We start from the raw sequence: 19,033 nt of genomic DNA, 5'->3' as shown, positions 1-19,033 counted from the left end.
CACAATATGATTTAGCCGGATTCCATTTACGCCCCACACTGATATGCGTATCGGGTATACACATTAAAATTGGATTTCTCTTTCCCTCAGATTGCCACGCACGTCACTTCCACTCATTTAAATTTACATCCTTTAACTGTTGACAGCAAACGCCTCGTCTCGCTTGTTCCCCATCCGCCAGTATCCTGACGATCCATTATGTTGCTATGTTGCTGCCTGCTGCCTATTTGTTGTATCTGCTAGTTTATTCCTGTTTCTGGAATTGTCCTATGTGGATTAGAGACATTGCTTTTCTACTTTGTTGAATGAAATGCCTGGAAACTACTGCCACCCAAACCCCCCCCCCCCAAACCCCCTACTGTGCACCCCACAAATGGCTCCTTCTGATTGGGGAGAAACAACGCTGTCCTCCCCTTATCGTATTAAGGCAAAGAAAAAAAAAAAGCTCCAGCTCTAACCTGGTAAAGCTTTTTGTCTCCAAGTTGCCTCAGGGAGGGAAGGGAAAAAAAATGAGAGCAAGTGCAAAAGAGAAAAAAGTTAAAGTGATGAATGAGGAAAACGGAGAGCAAACTGGGAGAAAGTCAGGCAGGAGGTGGAGGAGAAAGAGAGGCTTGGACGTCCAGGGGAACGGGGAGGGCACACACACACACACACACACACACCGATTTCCCCACCCCTCTGGTGTGACGCTTTAGTGGCTGCTACATTAGTCTCGTTAGATATGCAAAGCGCCCCAATTAGCAGCACAGTGTGCAGGAAGTGACACGTTCCACCTGAAGAAGCCCGGCAACAAAGGCGGTTCACAGCCAACAATAAATCATGTCTGTGCGAGTGTGTGTGCACACAAAAACGTCACACAACTGAATTAGAAAAATCCGCTCATCCGTTATAGGCTGTATAAAAAACATTCCGACTTAATAAAAGCCACTTGAATTCGACTAAACTTAATTCTGCCCCCCTTCTCTCTCTCTCTCTCTCTCTCAATACATTATCATTGCGGTATTTTCTCACCAATATATTGCTGTGAAATTGCTTCTTGCTTTTGATTTGATCCATTTCGGGAGCCATCAGACTATTTCTTGTGAAATCCCTTCCGCCAGAGTGGTAAGCATCGTATTCAACAGGAATGGGAAACAGTGAAATGCCCATTAGAAAGCAGCTCCTAAGGCTTAAGAACACAGCAATGGATTTTGTTTGACAGATATGGAATCAGATTATCTCAAAGGAATGAATCCCACCTGAAAGAATTTTGTTAGCATGGATTTCAGTGGAGAGTTTTAGTGTCCCATGATGGTCTAAATGCTGTTTCAGAGGCTTTTCCACCCTGACAAGAATACAATTCTGGAGCACAAAATACAAGGCATCGGCATTTTTAATCAAAAAATATCAGTATCGGTCTTCCAAAACCTTTATCGGTCAAACCCTGCTGTCCACTTGTGCTCATCTCAGCTCATTCTTTTTTAGAGCCCCGTATTTCCAACATCAGCACATTCTCTCATCCTTTCTCTCCCTCTCTTCCTTTTTTTTCTCCAGGTGCTGGTTTGGCACACTCGCACGGAGAAGCCGCACCTCGGAAACGAGCCCAAGCATCGGAAGGACAACGTGGTCATCGAGGTCTGAGGGGGGGGGGGGGGGGGGGGGGGGGGGGGGGGGGGAGGCGGAGGATCGGAAACCACAAGTCTGCCACATCGTCTCTCGGTTGGGACTCGGTGACAGCGACTCGCTTCTCCCTCCTTATTTGGATAATACAACCTGCTCATGATGGACGAGGACTGCGAGCAGTTGCATGAGTCGAGGACTTTCGGGCCGTGTGTGAAACTTGCTTTGGACCGGACGCCGCTGAATGTGTTGGTTTTACAAACTGGAACCATTTTGACTCTCTTCATTTCCCCTGTCCAAGGCTTGCTGGTGTAAAAAAAAAAAAAAAAATCTTAAGTTGGTTAATTTAAAGGTGCGATGTGTATCATTATTTGACATCAATATGTCATTGCCAAATTAATTGTGATACCTTGATATACTTGCTGTAAACAAATGAGACCATGGTGGAGCCGATTGGTCGCCTCTATCTCACACCAGTGGTATTGTTAGTGCTAGTGATTCTCAAAATTAAGACTACATTTCCCATAAACCCCGTTGCAAAGAGGATGTTGCATGTTCAGTCAAAGGTTTTCTCTGTCTTTACTGAAGAGGATCAACGTGTTGGAGGTGATTTTTCCATCCAGCCTTTCACTCCTTCCACCATCTGCTGCCAGAAACTCTGAAAGCTTTATCTCTGTTTGCTCTGGAAGAACAGCGCCCTCTAACTGTTTTGTGCCGTAAAGCAATCCAGCAGATTTCCCTCCAAATTTTACCCGGTGGCACACAATGTAAAATACAGTGTATAGGCTGGTAGAGGCTGACAATCTTCTCAGCACTCGGTCTCGTTTGTTTACAGTAATTCTACCAATGTCTCAAAGTTAATGTGGTAATGATTTATTGATGTTAAAATGCTACATGTAGCACCTTTAAATCACCCAGAACTCTTCATATCTTACCTGGGTCCCGTAATGCACCTTGTCACCTCTGCAGGCTGCTGTCGATCTGCAACTATGTGATGCGGTTCAAAACGGCCCCTCTGAAGGAGCGAGGTTATCTCTCCTGACAAGACGCCATCAATAATGTAGAGTCCGTGGGCCAACAACAAAGACGACTCGCCTCGCAAGAAAACGCACCTTCTGGCAGAGGGATGAAAAGGAATGTATCGAGTGGGCGGGATGTAAACAGCGCATTGGACAGACCACCGGTTTCACAGCTCAGAACCTTTTTATCCGGTGCATTCTAACAGCAGCATTGTCCTGAACACCGAAGGTCATGAGGGGATTGAACATGTGTAGGCGTGTGAATGTTTAGCTAGGTGCACTGAAAAGGAAAGAAAAAAAGAAAAAACGGACCAAATCCAGGAGGACAACTTTTATTCCAAATGACCCTCTTGTAAACCTTGGAACAGAAAAAATAAAACAAGGAACAAAACAAATTAAAAACCTCAAAAAGATAAAACCGCACCTTTACAGTTCAAAGAGTCATTGGACAAAGATGATGATCACACAAAAAGTTCATGGCTATTCACTGTTTTAATGCACGGAAACCATTTTTTTTTTCCTCTGTACTAGGCACCAGAAAATGTAAACACATTCGAAATAAACCTGGAGGACATTGGGTTTATTGGAAAATGTATATGTGTGTGTGTGTGTCATTTACACTATTTATGTGCGCTATAGTTATTGCATGGCAGAGGGACCCTGTGCATATGGATAGAATCTCTGCATCAGCGCTGGGCAGTGTGTGCTTGTATGTGTGCGTGTGCGTGTGTGTGTGTGTGTGTGTGTGGTTCAGTTCCTCCCCACCTCAACTCTTTCCTGTCCGGGACCCATCCAGTGTTTTCATACAGGTCCATCACCATCCTTCATCCTCCCGGTCTAGCCCTCTGATTGGTCGTCCAGGTTTATTTGCCTCAAGACTAAACTGTGCTTCTCTTGTACTGCACACAACGAAACACCACAGTAAAGATGGCGGATGGCAGAACAGAAGACGGGGTTACGGAGTCTAGAGTCATACACGGGCCAATGTTGGGCCAACATTTTTTTGGGGCGTCACATTGGTCCGCTTTTTGAAAAGAAGGAACGACAACAAAAAAAAAAGCACTTATCTCTGCTCATTTCCCCCAACAGTTTGTCTCAGAGGCTAAACCGCAATTTACACAGCGAGAGATACCTGCTCTACTATTTAAAATGCGGTGAGACAAACTGCTGCGATTCCGGCGGCGCTTTAATTTGCCTCGGGGAAATGCGGGGGAAAATAGTTCTTTTTGACGACGAGGAATGCCTTAACTGGGTCGGAGCCCGGCTTCCCGCGGAACCCCGGGCTCATTTTGGTTCGAAACACTTCAAAACACTACAGTACGGGCTACCAAAAGACACCCGGGGGACTCGGACGAGGTGCCTCCCAGCAATTACTAAGACTTAAAGGGATTCCGTGACATTTTGGAGTTTTAGGTTGTTTTTCACTGGCTGGCAGTTTGAGAAACAGGGTTAGACCGATATACTGGTTTTGCTGATATAATGGCCTGGAATTTGCCTTTTATTAGAAATCATGATGCAGTTTGAATGATTACATATTCATTATAGAATTGATCAATACTACACTGGTTGTCTATGGGACGACCTTAACCTGAACTGATTCTGTTGAGACATTTTACGACAGAATCCTCATCATTTTTTAGTAGGAAAAGAGTCAGATTTCATACAAGAATATTAGTATCCACCTTCAGAAACCCATATCAGTCGAACCCTATTGAGAAATCTCAATCTCCACAAGTTATTTTTAAAACCGGACAACCTAACCTAGACTTTATTTTCCCCCCACACACAAATGCGTCGAGTGGTGAAGAAAACTCAAACCGAACTAACTGAGACGTCGAGATGAAGCGAGGCTCTTGGGCCGACCTCTGACCTCTCTCCTATGGCTCTGGAGAAGCAGGGGAGGGTTCACATCATTATTCACATAAATACAGTACTGCTCAGACGATTATCTGCTACGAGGCTCTGTTCGCCCTAAAGAGAGGGAAGGAGAGGGGGAAAGAGGGGAGGGGAGGGGTCGGGGGTTTACGATATACACATCAGAGAAGGGCGAGGACAGGAATGGCGTAGACCCACCACAAAGATAGCCATATCTAGGTATTTAAATGCTATTTCACTAACTAGCCATTTTGGTAATGATATATTATGAATGTTAACTATAATAGACACTTTGAGTTATTGGTCCAGCAGCTTTCTTTTTTGCGGACGATGCTGTTTTTGTCTCTCTCTCTCTCTTTCTCTCCGGATGACATCAAGGAAAAAGAAATAAACGGGGGAAAGAGAAGGGTAAAATTCAAGACGGGACATAAGAGCTGCCAGTCTTTCTTTTTCTTTTTTTTTTCCAGCGAGAGACTCCGCCCGGTTTGTCGTTAAAAAAGGAGCAGAGGTGAAGGTGTAGTTGGGTTCAGGAGGTGCATCGGGACGCCCCCCCCGCCACCCGCTGTGCGTTCTCGATTCGACGGAGGTAGGAGAGGGGTGGGGCCGCTTTTTGCCCCCATGATTGCCCTCTGTTTTCTCCCCATGTCACCTCCCGCTCCTCCTCCCCTCCTCTTCACTTCCACAGCTGGGTGCTGAGGGTCTGGCCGGAGGCCGGCGGCGCAGTCCAGCCCGCCATGGGGGCGCCCGGCTGGCCGAAAGCCCCCGGCGCCGCGCCTCCACCGCCCATGGCCATGCCCGACATCTGCTGGGTCATCTGGGTGAGAGAAGGGGAAAGGAAAGGGGGGAGGGACAGAGAGAGAGGGAGAGAGAGAGAGAGAGAGAGAGAGAGAGAGAGAGAGAGGGGAAAAGAGACTCTGTGTTAGAATCCATCAGAGCGAAAAAATAGACGGCGGCGTATTCCCTCGTCCCAGAGGCGAGGGGTAGAATTGACTTTCCATCCTTTAGCTCTAGTCCCTCGCCTCCGTCCCGCGCTTTTTACCTGCTCCCCTGCTCTTAAATGCTTCCGGCTCCCCCTGCTCTTTGCCCCCCCCCCTCTCTTCCCCAATCAGCCCCCCATCCCCTTCCCCCTCCTCGTTCCATTCTGTCTTATCTATTATAAATGTGCTTTGGTGCAGCGGTACTCGCTTATCTGGTCATCTGAGAGCTAGTGTGTGAGTGCGTATATATGTGTGTGTGTGTGTGTGTGTGTGTCAGCCGGGCCAAAGGACGCCAGAGCGACCTAGCGCTCGCTCTTCAACTCAACGTTCCATCACAATGCATGTGATGCACACACGCACAAACATTCCAGTTGCACTCTCTGAACCCATTCCACACACACACACACACACACACACACACAGATAAACCGCTTCACCCATCTCCTGTTTTGACTCAAAGGCAGTGAGTTGCATGACTGCACCTGTGTGTGTGTGTGTGTGTGTGTGTGTGTGTGTCTCAGTGATGATTTATAGTCTCTCATTAACCTCCCCCAGTTGTCAGGAAGTTGACAACAGTTATGAGAGAGCTGCAACCACACACACACACACACACACACACACACAGGAGATAGGTCTTGGCTATGTGTGTGTGTATGTGTGAGCGGTAGGGAGTAGGCTGATGAAGGGAAAGCTCTAAGACGTGTGTTGACTATCCTGCTATGTGTATTTGTTTCATTTCTACTAGTACTGAATCACTATAAATATTGCCACATGTATGCAAATGAGTGTGTATGGGCTTGCAAGTATGGGTATTTTACATTATTTTCACAGATCAATTTAAGAGATCAAATTTCTTGCTCAAACAGGAATCTATTTTTAGAACAAATACATGTGTGATCATTTTAGGAACTAAAAATAGATTCAGTTTCATATGAAACATGATCGGAGTAACAGGCTAGAACAACATGGATGCAGTTACTGCATTTGGAGAAAAGATGAGATGAAACTGAAGCCAACTTCTATCAAATTTTGGCTTGTGGGCCTCAAATTCATAACAGCAAAAAAGCCATGGAAAAGAAGCAAATATCCCAACACTGTTTCATTGTTTATAGCCTGTGAGTCGCTTCCCTGGTCCCAAACAGTCTGTCTCTCAAAATTGTTTGTTAATGGAAAACTCTGCCTCTTCTACGATGGATTTCTCCCTGTGTGATTGTTGAATGTCGATGTAAAATGGAGAGTCTAGAAAGAAGCCCTCGCTCTTTGATTCTGAGGGACTGACACCAAAACCTGACAATTACCGCTGATGTTTTAGATCGCTAAAACATTTTCTGCTATCAAACTCCATTGAAATATCTCTATGTGACGTTGCGTTGTCTACATTTGGCCAGCTATCCACGAGAATAAGACAAATACACCACCAAACAACTGAATGGACTCAGGAATGCAAGGTACAATAGCTGTGTTAAAGTGTTTTAGGGAGGATTTTAGTTGTTGTGGCTCATAACTCAGACTAAGTCATCCACAATGTCACTGCTGAGCAGACAGACAGGACACCAACTGTTACTGTCTGCCAGGGTTCCACCGCTGTGGGTTTTTGAAGGTCGATACCAATATTTTTGGATAAAGGCTGCTGATAGCTGTTGTTTTGTGCCACTATTCGATATCTTAAAATCTTAAAAAACAAAACATAAAACCTCTAGAATCGTATTCTTGGCAGGATGAAAAAGCCTTTGAAACAGCGTTTAGATCATGGGACACTAAAAGTCTCCATGGAAACCCAGGATAATAATGATACTAAAACGCATACTTGTGTAGAATCTGATCAAAATGTCTCATTCAATTCTGGTTAAGGTCTTCCTACAGTGTAGTATTGATCAATACATACATAATCAATCATATCCATCATATCAGAGGTGGATGACTGATGACTGACTGGACCAGATCTTTTTAAGATTTTTAATAAAAGGCCAAGGCTCCATATATCGGTCTTCACCATTGGCTATAAAGCTGAAGAGCAGAACACAGTTAGGAATAACAATGTAAATCCCTCCTTGTGTGACCTCTGCTTAAAAGAGGTCTCGCTTCCTATTAAGTGGATTGAAAAGGCCTGGTGTGTTCAAACTGGTATTTTCCGGGGACTTCACCTGCTTATGCATCACATCTAGCTGATTATTAGTTTTTAAATTACTTTGGCACCACTCTCCCCCCTTTGCATCAAAGAATCACACCGAATTTTGGTGAATTCATTATGTATCTGCTAATCATTTCAAGGCACTGGGGCTGGAATTGGGGGACAAATGGGACAAGAAAGTGACTTGACAGAAGTTAAGAAGAAGAAAAAATCCATTACATCATTGTACAATAACCGTGGTTATAAAAAAAGAAGATTGAATACTTGATTAAACAGCCTTTTCTGGGGCTTTCAGAGAGGCTGAAGTGTAAGGTCATTATTGCGGTGGGCTCTGTACAGAACTGGGGAGTACAAGACTCTGTAAGACTCCATATATCAACCTTTAGAAGCAAAAATAATGCCATCGGGATCCATTTAGAAGGCACAAAGGCAGAGAAAGGACACTAATGGAACTCTTTCACAGGTAATATAAAAGAAAAAGACACTAAATTTATAGGATATTTAACATTTTCCCTTTAGGTTACCAGAAAAAAAAAAGGGCCACGACGAAATAGAGCTAAATATATAAATATGAGCTAAATGTGAAGATCAATTAATCACCGCTACCCCTAGTGTGTTTATGCTGTTGTGCTCCTATTTCCGCCTCTGCTCTGCTGACGTGTGTGTGTGTGTGTGTGTGTGTGTGTGTGTGTGTATGTTACCTGATTGATATTCCATTGTCCTTGCTGCTGCTGCGGCGGCGGCATGGCGTACATGTTCTGTCCTTGGCCGGCTGGCATCATGCCCTGCTGCATGCCCAGGTAGCCGCCGTTGGGCAGGGCCATCCCGGGCATCATGGCCCCTCCTCCGCCCATCATGGCGGCGGGCGGGACAGCTCCGCCCATCCCCGGGGCGAAGGCCTGCGGGACGAACTGCATCTGAGGCTGGCCCATGTACATACCTGCTGGAAGGAAACACACACGCACAAAAAATAAAGTGTGAATTAGGTGCGTTCAGCCGGGTTGAAGCGTATAAATTGGCTTCCTGACAAACTGCGGTGGTTCCTGTAGGGCTTTGATTCGCCTCGGGGAAATGTGGGGAAACGATTCATTTCAGCACCAAATAAAAAATGTCTTAAACGGGTCGGAGGCCAGTTTCCACAGAACCCAGCTGATTTGGTTCAAAACACTTCAAAACACTAGAGTACAGCTACCAAAGACACCCAGGGGACCCAACAACTATTCAGACTTAAAGGGATTCCTTGACATTTGGAGTTTTAGGTTGTTTGTAAGCGGCTAGCAGACTGAAAAACAGCATTAGACCGTTATACTGGTTTGCCAATATTGGTCTTTTATTAAAAGTCGGATATTGCCCAGTCAGTGTGGTTCACCTCTGATATGATGGCCATGATGCAGTTTCATTACATATTTACTGTAGAATCGATCAATACTACATTTGTTGTTTATGAGAAAGCCTTAACCTGAAGTGATTCTACTGCAACATTTTGTGACTGAATCCTGGTATTTTTTTTAGAATGTTTTGGCATGAGAATCATCAAACGTCAAGATATTGAGTACCAGCACAAACTATCGGCAGCTTCAATCCAAAAATATTAGTATCAGTATCAGCCTTCAAAAACCCATAAAAGTTGAACCCTATTGAGAAACTCTGAACTGAAACCAACTAACTGAAAGCCAAATTGTCAAAAAACACGTGAATCCTTTGGCCAACCTCTCTTCTCAAGGATACAAGTATGAAAACACACACATACGCACACATAATCGTAGACAAGAACACATGCATGCACACACACACACACCTGAAAAATTAATTTATACCCACATCAACATAAGACACAAGTGGACAACAGTAAAGGTATACCAGGGTATCTGCAAGTTTCAAGTTAAATGAGTTAAAAGACCTTTCAAGATTGTTTTAATGCCAGTTAGAGTTAAATACAAGACCAATTTCACAACTGACATAAATGTGAAAATGAAAACAACTGAACATAAGTTTGCTCGACACAATAAGGTAAATATTGGACTTTCGGACCCACAGTGCAATCGTTTGGCTTCAGAACATTTGGATTATGCTGCACAAGCTGTTTGGCGTCATTTTATGGTCATTTTTTGCCCTTTTTGGAACTCTAAAGAACCAGGATCTGGCCACTTTAGTCCTTTTGGAGAAGGTTTTAATGAGGGTGAGTAGATAATGACCAAATTTTTGGGTGAACTGTTCCTTTAAGATTTAAAACGCTACATTTAGCTGTATTCAACACCTTTTACGGCCTTGAGTTTAGACTGTATAATTTAAGATACTTTCAGGAGCTGCTGACACCCTGCATTCATACACAGACACACACATGGATGGAAGTTGGTGATTTAAGGCTTTATCCTGCCAGGGTTATTTTGGCTTTCATCTCCACAGCAGATCCATCAGCATCTATTCAGATTAAGAACGACAATATGGCGCCATTCACTGGCTAGAAAAACCTTCGTCCTGATTTCCATTCCTAATCCTCTGCACATATTGGTGCAAACATGAAGGAGTATAATCAATATGCACATATACACAGTGTACCAACCTACAGGGGCTGCACTCCACCATTCAGAAAACATGGGCACACTTATGCTTTCCCACGCACTCTGAACACGCTCAGATTCATGTATGTGTGTGTGTGAGCATCCACCTCCAAGCCTACACACACATGAATAGCCTTAACACTTCAGTTTTTGCACCTAATTGTGACATGAGTGTGAATCTGCAGACACTCTATGTTTTTTACTGCTGCAGTGGGAATCTAGTACATGCAGTTTGGAGTGGACCTGCCTGCTTTTCAATACACTGACACTTTCATCTGCCTTCACTCCTCCATTTTTATGATGCATCTTTTCTTTAACGTGTGTGTGTGTGCATATACACACTTATGTCCGAGTATGTGCTCTTGCGCTTGAATTTGTTTGCCTGCGTGTGATTGTGCTGGCGCCTCGCTTGTGTTTTTGCTTGTCTATGCTACAGTTTGTGTGTGTATATGTGTGTGTGTGCATGTCTGTCTGTGAAGATGATGTTTTTTAACATTCTGCAACGCGTTAACTCCTTTTCCCAGCCAGTCCAGTGTTTCAAATTCTGTCTCGTCAGCATCCAAATCCCTGGACTGGCTGGGAAAACGTTCCCTTCCGTCAACAACTACCATTCCCTTCCCTACCGTGCCCTTGAACAAGGCACTTGCAACTGCAATATGCAAGCTTTTCCACACTGAAATAACAATAAGTAAATAGGATATATATAGTATATATTATTTTACATTGTCAGCCCGTGTATTCATGCCTAAATCCCTGCTTTCTTGAGCTGAACTCTAGTGGAAAAATTTTGTTGCACTTCTGGGTAGCATGACAAAGGGAATTTGGCTTTTGGAAACCTGCGGATGCCCTCCATACGTATATATATATATAGAGAGAGAGAAAATTTGGTTTGTTTAGGTTCACACTGCCCGATTACAAGCAAACCAGGTCTTGAAAACAAAACTCACTTTAAACTCACAAGCAGCTTGTTTATGGGACAGAGTTTCGGTGACCTGTGATGCTGCCAGGTTAGAGATTTTGGTGGTGGTGGGGGGGGGGAGTTAAAACAAATCCTAAATGCAAAAGACCCATATAGTGGTTGGGATTAGGTTCTCACTCCTAACAAACAGCACTGTAGTTCTCGTTCGAGGACTGAGACTTGCGTTTTCAGGCGTCTCGGTGCAGTTACTTGGTGCCACCAGAGTTTGAATGGCATCGTTCTCACCTGGCCAAACAAACCGAACTAAAGGAGTGAACGCTCCAGAGTTTGAATAAACTGCTCCGAGCATGATTGGTGTGAGCGCGCTCTCACGCCTCAGCTCCCAAGGTGTGAACGTGTGGAACCGTGTGAATGCAAAGCAGGGAGTCGCTGGGAAAAGAGCCTGGAGCTCAGTCGACTTAAGGTCAAAAAAAAAAAATGCTGAGCGTGCGCGCGTGTGTGTGTGTGTTACCTTGTCCCGGCGCAGGCTGCTGCTGGCTCTGCGGCTGACTGCCCACTGAGCTGCTGCCGTACAGGGACAGGATGGAGTCTTTAGATAGAGGCTTCTTCTCCTCCGCCTTGGTGGTGGTGGCGGTGGAGGTGGAGGAGGAGGAGGAGGAGGAGGTGGCGGGGTCTGTCTGGGGAGGCGCTGTACTGGAACCGGTCTGCTGGGGAGACGAAAAGAAGAAGAAGAAATGGGGCAATGAGCCAAGACTTCTTCATATTTAGTGATATTTAATCGAGGCAGAGTTGGAGAGGGAGAGAGAGAGAGAGAGAGAGAGAGAGAGAGAGAGAGAGAGAGAGAAGAACACTTCCTTCTCTCCTGTACCAAATATGAACAGATCAGGAACACATACTTTTCAAAAATCTCTGAAAGAATAGAGAACATGTGTATCTTGCTTGGAGAAAACGTTGAAACAGTAGAACTCTGTGCTCAGTATGTGATGTCATGATGATGTCATGGTGATGTCATGCTATAATCTAAGAAACACGTCAACTCTGCTTTTTTTTTGTAATCATCACTGTTATTGTTGTTACTGTCCAAAAATATCCTATGTGATGAATCAATAATATGCAGTTTATTACATTTTATTTTACTTTATTTCTATCTCATTTATGTTTGAATCTATCTTTGTCATTGAATTGAATTGAGAGAGAGAGAGAGAGAGAGAGAGAGATGAGGAACATGGGGAGAAGAGGAGAGAGCAGGGAAATAAGAGAGTAGAGGTGAGAGGAGAAAGGAGAAGAGGAGAGAAAAGGAGTAGAGGAGGACAAAAGAAAGGAGGAGAGAACAGAGATGCATTGTCACTGTAAGTGAGACAGATGACATTAATTAGGCCGCTGCAACGAGAGGTAGAGACGAACACAGGCGGACAGGACACACACACACACTCGCTCACATACACCTTTTTATTTTTTTCTAAACCTTTCAGGCACACACCCATTACACCTAATGGATGGAGCTGACAAAAAAGTAACACCTGCTTAAAAGCTATGTACAGGTGTGTGTGTGTGTAAGTGTGTGTGTGTGTGTGTGCGAAGTGAGTGGAAGGAGAACGGAGAGAGGAGGAGGAGGAGGTGATAGTCAGCTGGACTTCATGAATAAGATAAGGAGAGACAGTGTGATAAACAGAGGCTGCTGCAACACACACACACACACACACTCTTGGGTGAATAAACACACACTGAATTCAACCAAACAAGTATGCTTCACACTCACACAAATTATACATTCTCAGAGTCACGCACATTCACTCACTATCCGGCAAACACACACTACAGTTGGTCTCGCAAACTTAATTCTTAACACACACACACACACACACACATACTTGTTTTTGCTACATGATGAGGACTCCTGACTAGGAGGTTACACATGGGGACACTACTTTCTAAATTAAATAAAGGCATGGTTTTAACTCCCAATTTTTTTTTTCAATCCTGGGATCCCAAAAATCAACTTCAATATCAAAATTTCTCAAATTTAGAAAGCTTATTTTTTGTCAGGTTTTTCTATCCCGGTGGGGTCGCTCCTATTGTGTCTTATCACAAACCACCACCAGGTGACACTGTTACACATTTGTCTGTAGAGGATTTATTTATATTCACTACAAGCCTGTATAAGGTAAGCAATGGAAGGTAAGTTTTTAGAATCAATAAAGAGCTTTAAAAGAGAGAATGGTGTCTGTATTATATTTGTATTTTTGTTAATTATTTTTATATTGCATTTGTATATTCACCATTAACTCTTGTATTTGTATACTGACTAATGAGCTGTGCATATTGGACTCCACACTCTAAAAATGTTTAAAATAAAGAGCTTTATTTCACCAGTTACGCGCATAGCTTCCAACAGGGTTGCACGATATCTTTCAGATATATATAAAAAAAAAACAGTGTACTTCAATACTTGAACAGTACCACAGCTGTAATGCTCTCAACATTATTTCAATACTTTGTTTCCAACAAACTGTTATACTTATTACAACCACTAATATGACTTCAGTGTATAATATAAATGTATAATTTCCAGTGTGATGTAACTGTTTAAAATAAAAAAATGCACCAAAAATCACAGTGCATATATACAGTATATTCCAAAGTAATGCAACACAACTGTATTGCTGTTATGCAAATAAAAACATTAAACTATCAAACAAAGAATAAAAGAAATGCCAAACATAACCTCCAGAGAACAGGCAAGATTTATAACTCCAGCAAAAATTGTACCCGTTTAATCTTCCATCCGACAGCAATAGTGCACAAGCTTACCTTTGTCTCGCAGAGTCTCGCTTTGAAGCGAAAATGCGGTTTTTGACATAAAATTTCACTCCCTGCCATGTCCTCCTTTTAAGTGCTACTGGTGAAGTCTCAATGCACTTGAGACACTGGGCTTTCCCAGGAAGCTTCCCAGAGCTGATGTAGTCCATGAGCGTTTTCTCCACAGCCTGGATTTCTTCTTCGGCCCACTTCTTTCTTTTGGTTTGTGATGACCCTGAATAAAATGAGACAGTAACTTAAGTTTAAGTTTGCGTGCGGTGTGACATGACCAGCCCATAATGAGGCTATAATGACAACAGTTCCTGACCGTAGCAGCAGTACACACAATACTAAAAGCAATAGTAGAACAACCTGTAGTAGCACTAGCAGAAGTGTTTGGAGCAACAGTGTCAGTAATACCAGAAAGAGAAATAGCAGTAGAAATACAGGTGGTAATTGCAGAAGTATGAACGAAGACGAGGTTTACCAACACTTACACTAGTATCAGTATTAACAGTAATAGCAGTAGTAGTTGCAGCAGTTGTAGTACTACTAATAGAGCAATTAGTCAATCTTATTGCTAGGCTGTAAGAGGTAGTTGCTTGGAGGTTTCTATGTTTTTGCCATGATGTACTAGGTGGTTGCTTTAGTATATCTATATGGTTGCCTGGATGCACTAAGGGGTTGCTAGGACACACTAGGTGGTTGCTAGGGTGCATTACATGGTTGCTAGTGTTTACTAGGTGGTTGATAGGGTGCAGTATGTGGTTGCTAAGGTGCAGTAGGTGGTTGCTAATGTGCAGTAGGTGGTTGCTAGGGTGCATTACATGGTTGTAGTGTTTTCTATGTGGTTGCTAGGGTGCACTGGGTAGTTGCTAAGGTGCCCTTGGTGGCTGCTAGGGTGCATTACATGGTTGCCAGTGTTTTCTAGGTGGTTGATAGGGTGCAGTATGTGGTTGCTAAGGTGCAGTATGTGGTTGCTAATGTGCAGTAGGTGGTTGCTAGGGTGCATTACATGGTTGTAGTGACCCATTCATAAGCCACTAGAGAAAACTTTAAACAGCTTACCTTTTGTTGTGTGTGATTCGCCAGAGACCTCCCCGACCAGCGGCATCTTTTCATCCGACCTAGCTATTGAAACACATGAGCAAAACTGAGAAGAAAGGACTTTCAATATATGCAATATATGCAATCAAATCGTCTCTACTGTCTGCTGGTGCCCACAGAATAAACTTTCCTGTGGTATTTTAAGGAAACTGTATTAGGGAAAGTGATTGGAAATAAAAATGATAGAAGCAAAGTAAAAGGCATGCAAATAATAAAGGCTAGCAATGGCACTGGACAGTGTGTGCTCTCTTTACAAGTGAAACATTTTATCAGAAATTTCCATAATCCTCACATTTTCTTTCCAATTACTAGAAATATTATTACCTTTGGCTGGATGTGGATCATTGTTTCGTCCAACTTCAGTAGTGGATTTCTTTTTCACCCCTGATTTGTCTGTAAACATAATAGCTCTGTTTTAGTAAATGAGTATTCAACACAGTGAAAGCAGTCATTAGTGTGCTTGCTTCAGCGAAGCAACACACTTATACAAGCTTCTTTACTTCTTTATTAGTGTGCTTGCTGAAGATAAAACACTATTATTATCTTGCATATATCTTATTATTATTGTTACTACTGTGCTTGCCAAAGGCACAGTATTATTATTATTATCTTGCATATACAGTATCTTCTTCTCATTATTATTAGTTTGCTTGCTGAAGGCAACACACTATTATCATCTTGCATATTATCTTATTATTATTAATCTGCTAATGCCCTTATGTTAACCCTAACACCATAGCAACCGCCTAGCAACTCCCTAGCAACCAACCACAACACCATAGCAATCGCCTAGAACACCAGCACAACCGCCCTGAAACATACCAGCAACTGGAACTCCCAAATTTCAATAAGCACACTAAAATTTTTCTTCTGAATATTTAGCCTTTTCTAGTTTTACTATTATTCCCTCTCAATAGTTGCCTACATACCTGATGATTGTGAGGATGAAGGTGAAGGTGAAGATGAAGATGAAGGTGAAGGTGAAGATGAAGATGACGATGAAGGTGAAGATGAAGGTGAAGGTGAAGATGAAGGTGAAGATGAAGATGAAGATGAAAATGAAGAAGAAGGCGCAGCATCCTTCACAGTCATGTCATCCTCATCTTCAGTGTCTGATGCATCACTGTCCACAGCCACTTTTCTGAAAGACTTGGAGAAAAACACGCAGTAGAACTCGCCGCCATGTTCTTTCTTCTTTAGCGTCATGACCATCACATCAGAACCATCAGGTGAAGAGGATTCTCCGGTGTCATTTGCAGCCAGGGAAGTAGAACGTGTCATACACCTTCTCTTACGCCTTCTCTTACACCTTCTCTTACGTGGTTGGACATCTACTTCCTGAGAGTTAGCTGAAGTTGTTTTCAGTACCTTTCTCTTCTTACCCTTGTGCTGTTTGACATCTTCTGCTGAACTGTCACCTTCTGTTTCTTTAGCAGATTGAGGAACATACTCATCCTCGCTGACCTCAGAACTTGATAGAGATTCTTCTGTTGTGTATCCAAGCATTTGTCTGTTAAGCTAAAAAAAAAAGAAAAGAAAAAAAAGCTTAGATTTAGATTTAGTTAGATTTTAGAGTTAGATTTAGATTTAGATTTTTCAAGTCTTGATTGTTGAGTATTTTGTCAAATCACAAGCATTTAAAGATCAGAAATGTCAAGACAAAACAATAGAAATAAAACTAGAAACAGATACATTTTCGGAAGAAAATTTGAGTGCTTGCCTAAAGTGAAACATTCACAGTGTGCATACTTTGCAAATCACAATGATACATTAATTGCCATGCACCCAACTGTGCCTAGGCTTCTGCAGGTTGGTTTCAGAGGCGTTCTTCGTGGTTTCTAGGGTTTTCTAGGCGGTTGCTATGGTGTTGTAGGTGGTTGCTAGGGTGTTGCTAGGCGATTGCTAGGGTGTTCTGGGTGGTTGCTAGGGTGTTGCTAGGCAGTTGCTATGGTGTTGTAGGTGGTTGAGTTGAGTGCCTATACTACATAAAAGCAATGCACATATCACTTTTGTTTTTTTTACTGCTGATACCAATTCCAAATAAAAATATTTTATTATCAGTCTATATTGAGTACCAAACTGATCCATTACTTTTACTGAGCAGTGCCAACTTAGACCATTAGTGTGGGGTCAATGGGCAAAATACATGAGACAGTCTTTTTTTCCCCTATAGTAAAAGTAATACAATGCACCAAAAATGCACTAACTTGAGCCATTTTGCTTATTTCTATGACATTTTAGTCATGGCTGATGACCAATATTCCATTTTAGCCTGGTATCAGCCTGATATCCAATACAAGTGTCAGTACATCCCTTTCTTACAGTGAAAAATGTGAGTCTAATGTCATGGTGAACCAGCCAACACAGTCTACCAGTCACATCTTGTTTATCTGTTATTTCATTTAAACAAGTCTAGCCGCATAAAGTCATGTCTTTCCTTTGTTGCATTACCAAAACATCTCTGGGTGGCTCTGACTGGACAAGCTATCAGTGTTTCCCACAGGCTGACAATACAGCTGTGGTGGCACACTCATATGAACTGAGTTGTTGTGTTGTTTAGGGTAGTTTTAAACATCTCGGAAAACTTAAAAGTGTTAAGCTACTGTTTACAGACACTGTTACTAATATATTCCAGTTTGGAGTAAATTGTAGAATTTTAGTTTTCTTTTTTGTATTCATACTAATGGTAAATAATAATAATGGCTATTTTTTTCTATTTTTTTTTAGAGTCAGATCAGTCTCAATATTAATGAATGCACACAGAAGGATTCACAAATGTATTTCTTGATTTATATATAAATGACTCTCTTCACATAAATATTTTTCAATGCACACAAAAATAGTTATCGTTGTATATAAATGTAAAACAAATCTACATATAAAAAAATAAGGTTCACAAATGTATTTCTGATGCACACACAAATATTTCTTGTTTTAAATAAATGTAGTAGAAATCCACAAATATATGTATTTATTTATTATTTTATTATTATTTTTAAGTATTTGCAATTTTCATCAAAAACATATTTGGATGTTGTTACATTTATATACAACGATAACTATTTTTGTGTGCATTGAAAAATATTTATGTGAAGAGAGTCATTTATATATAAATCAAGAAATATATTTGTGAATCCTTCTGTGTGCATTCATTAATATTGAGACTGATCTGACTATAGTTTTCCTGCACCTTTTGAAGATGAATGGCAATGTGAATGGCTCTTAGTAAGGTAGGCTACCATAGCAGATGCAAATGACAGAAATCCAACTACTGCAATTCATGTAATGGTATTTTTCAACACCAGTTAGACTTTTGTCAAGGTTACAAAAATTTGTCTGTTGCTTTGTATTCACTTTGACCTCTATGCAGGAAAAACAGTGATAGCAGTCAACTGACAGATGCCAAGGCACTTCTTATGTTAGCATGTGAAGTTTTGCAAATAAACTTACAATTACACTGTCGGTTCTTCTGAGCTCAGGTACACTTGTGTCCTTGTCAACATCAGCTGGAGTGGGGTCAAGGATAACGGTACTCTCACTGTCACTGGAGCACTGGTGTACTTTCTGAAAAATAAACATCAAAAAATCAGTTTTTTTAACAGTGAAAATATCTAAAGTCCACTCGAAATGAAAACGCCTATTTTTTACTGCATGTCAAAACATAGCCAATGTACGGACCAACTGCTGACAGGCAGTGGCCTGCAAACTGGAAAAGACAAGCATATCACAGGCATCACAACCCCCTCTCCTTCAGCTCAAACTACCGCAGTGTTTTGGGCCTTTGCAATATTGAAAGATGCCACAAAGGTGACTTTGACGGAAGTCTGCAGAAATTTTTACAAAGCTAAGAGTGACACTGCAACTGGAGCCATACTTGCTACTAATTAACAGAATGTTTACTAATGAGACACAGACAAAAGCACATAATGAAAGGGAAACAGTTCTCTCTCCTGTCACTCTAATGTACATTATAAAAAGGTGTAGTACAACTAACCGTTGTATTCAGGCTACGATGTAAAAACAAGGTCCTCTCCCTCTCGTCGTTT

At 42.1% G+C, this 19,033-nt stretch overlaps 3 protein-coding genes across 4 annotated transcripts in view; 1 reads left to right on the top strand and 2 right to left on the bottom strand.

Moving 5' to 3' along the window:
• Nucleotides 1-1,620, top strand: part of b3gat2 (beta-1,3-glucuronyltransferase 2 (glucuronosyltransferase S)) — a 34,601-nt gene extending 32,981 nt beyond the window's left edge. Inside the window, exon 4 of the mRNA XM_071912630.2 lies at nucleotides 1,534-1,620. Within this exon, the coding sequence (XP_071768731.1) occupies nucleotides 1,534-1,620 (87 nt within the window). The remainder of the gene's footprint in view (nucleotides 1-1,533) is intronic.
• Nucleotides 1-19,033, bottom strand: part of sdhaf4 (succinate dehydrogenase complex assembly factor 4) — a 369,114-nt gene that overhangs the window by 138,343 nt on the left and 211,738 nt on the right. The window lies entirely within an intron of this gene.
• smap1 (small ArfGAP 1) overlaps nucleotides 2,935-19,033 on the bottom strand; it is a 103,162-nt gene continuing 87,063 nt past the window's right edge. The window contains exons 8-10 of one of the 2 annotated variants that reach the window (XM_078288575.1): nucleotides 11,593-11,788; nucleotides 8,303-8,541; nucleotides 2,935-5,307 (exon numbers count right to left, since the gene is read on the bottom strand). In XM_078288575.1, the coding sequence (XP_078144701.1) occupies nucleotides 5,167-5,307; nucleotides 8,303-8,541; nucleotides 11,593-11,788 (576 nt within the window). In that variant the 3' untranslated portion in view covers nucleotides 2,935-5,166. The remainder of the gene's footprint in view (nucleotides 5,308-8,302; nucleotides 8,542-11,592; nucleotides 11,789-19,033) is intronic. The other variant, XM_078288576.1, reaches the window with a different exon arrangement.

The sequence above is a fragment of the Centroberyx gerrardi genome, chromosome 15 (genome assembly GCF_048128805.1).
Source record: "Centroberyx gerrardi isolate f3 chromosome 15, fCenGer3.hap1.cur.20231027, whole genome shotgun sequence".
In the NCBI taxonomy this organism is placed as follows: Eukaryota; Metazoa; Chordata; class Actinopteri; order Beryciformes; family Berycidae; genus Centroberyx; species Centroberyx gerrardi.
Note: the sequence above shows the minus strand (reverse complement) of the source record. Positions and strands in the feature narration are given on the sequence as shown.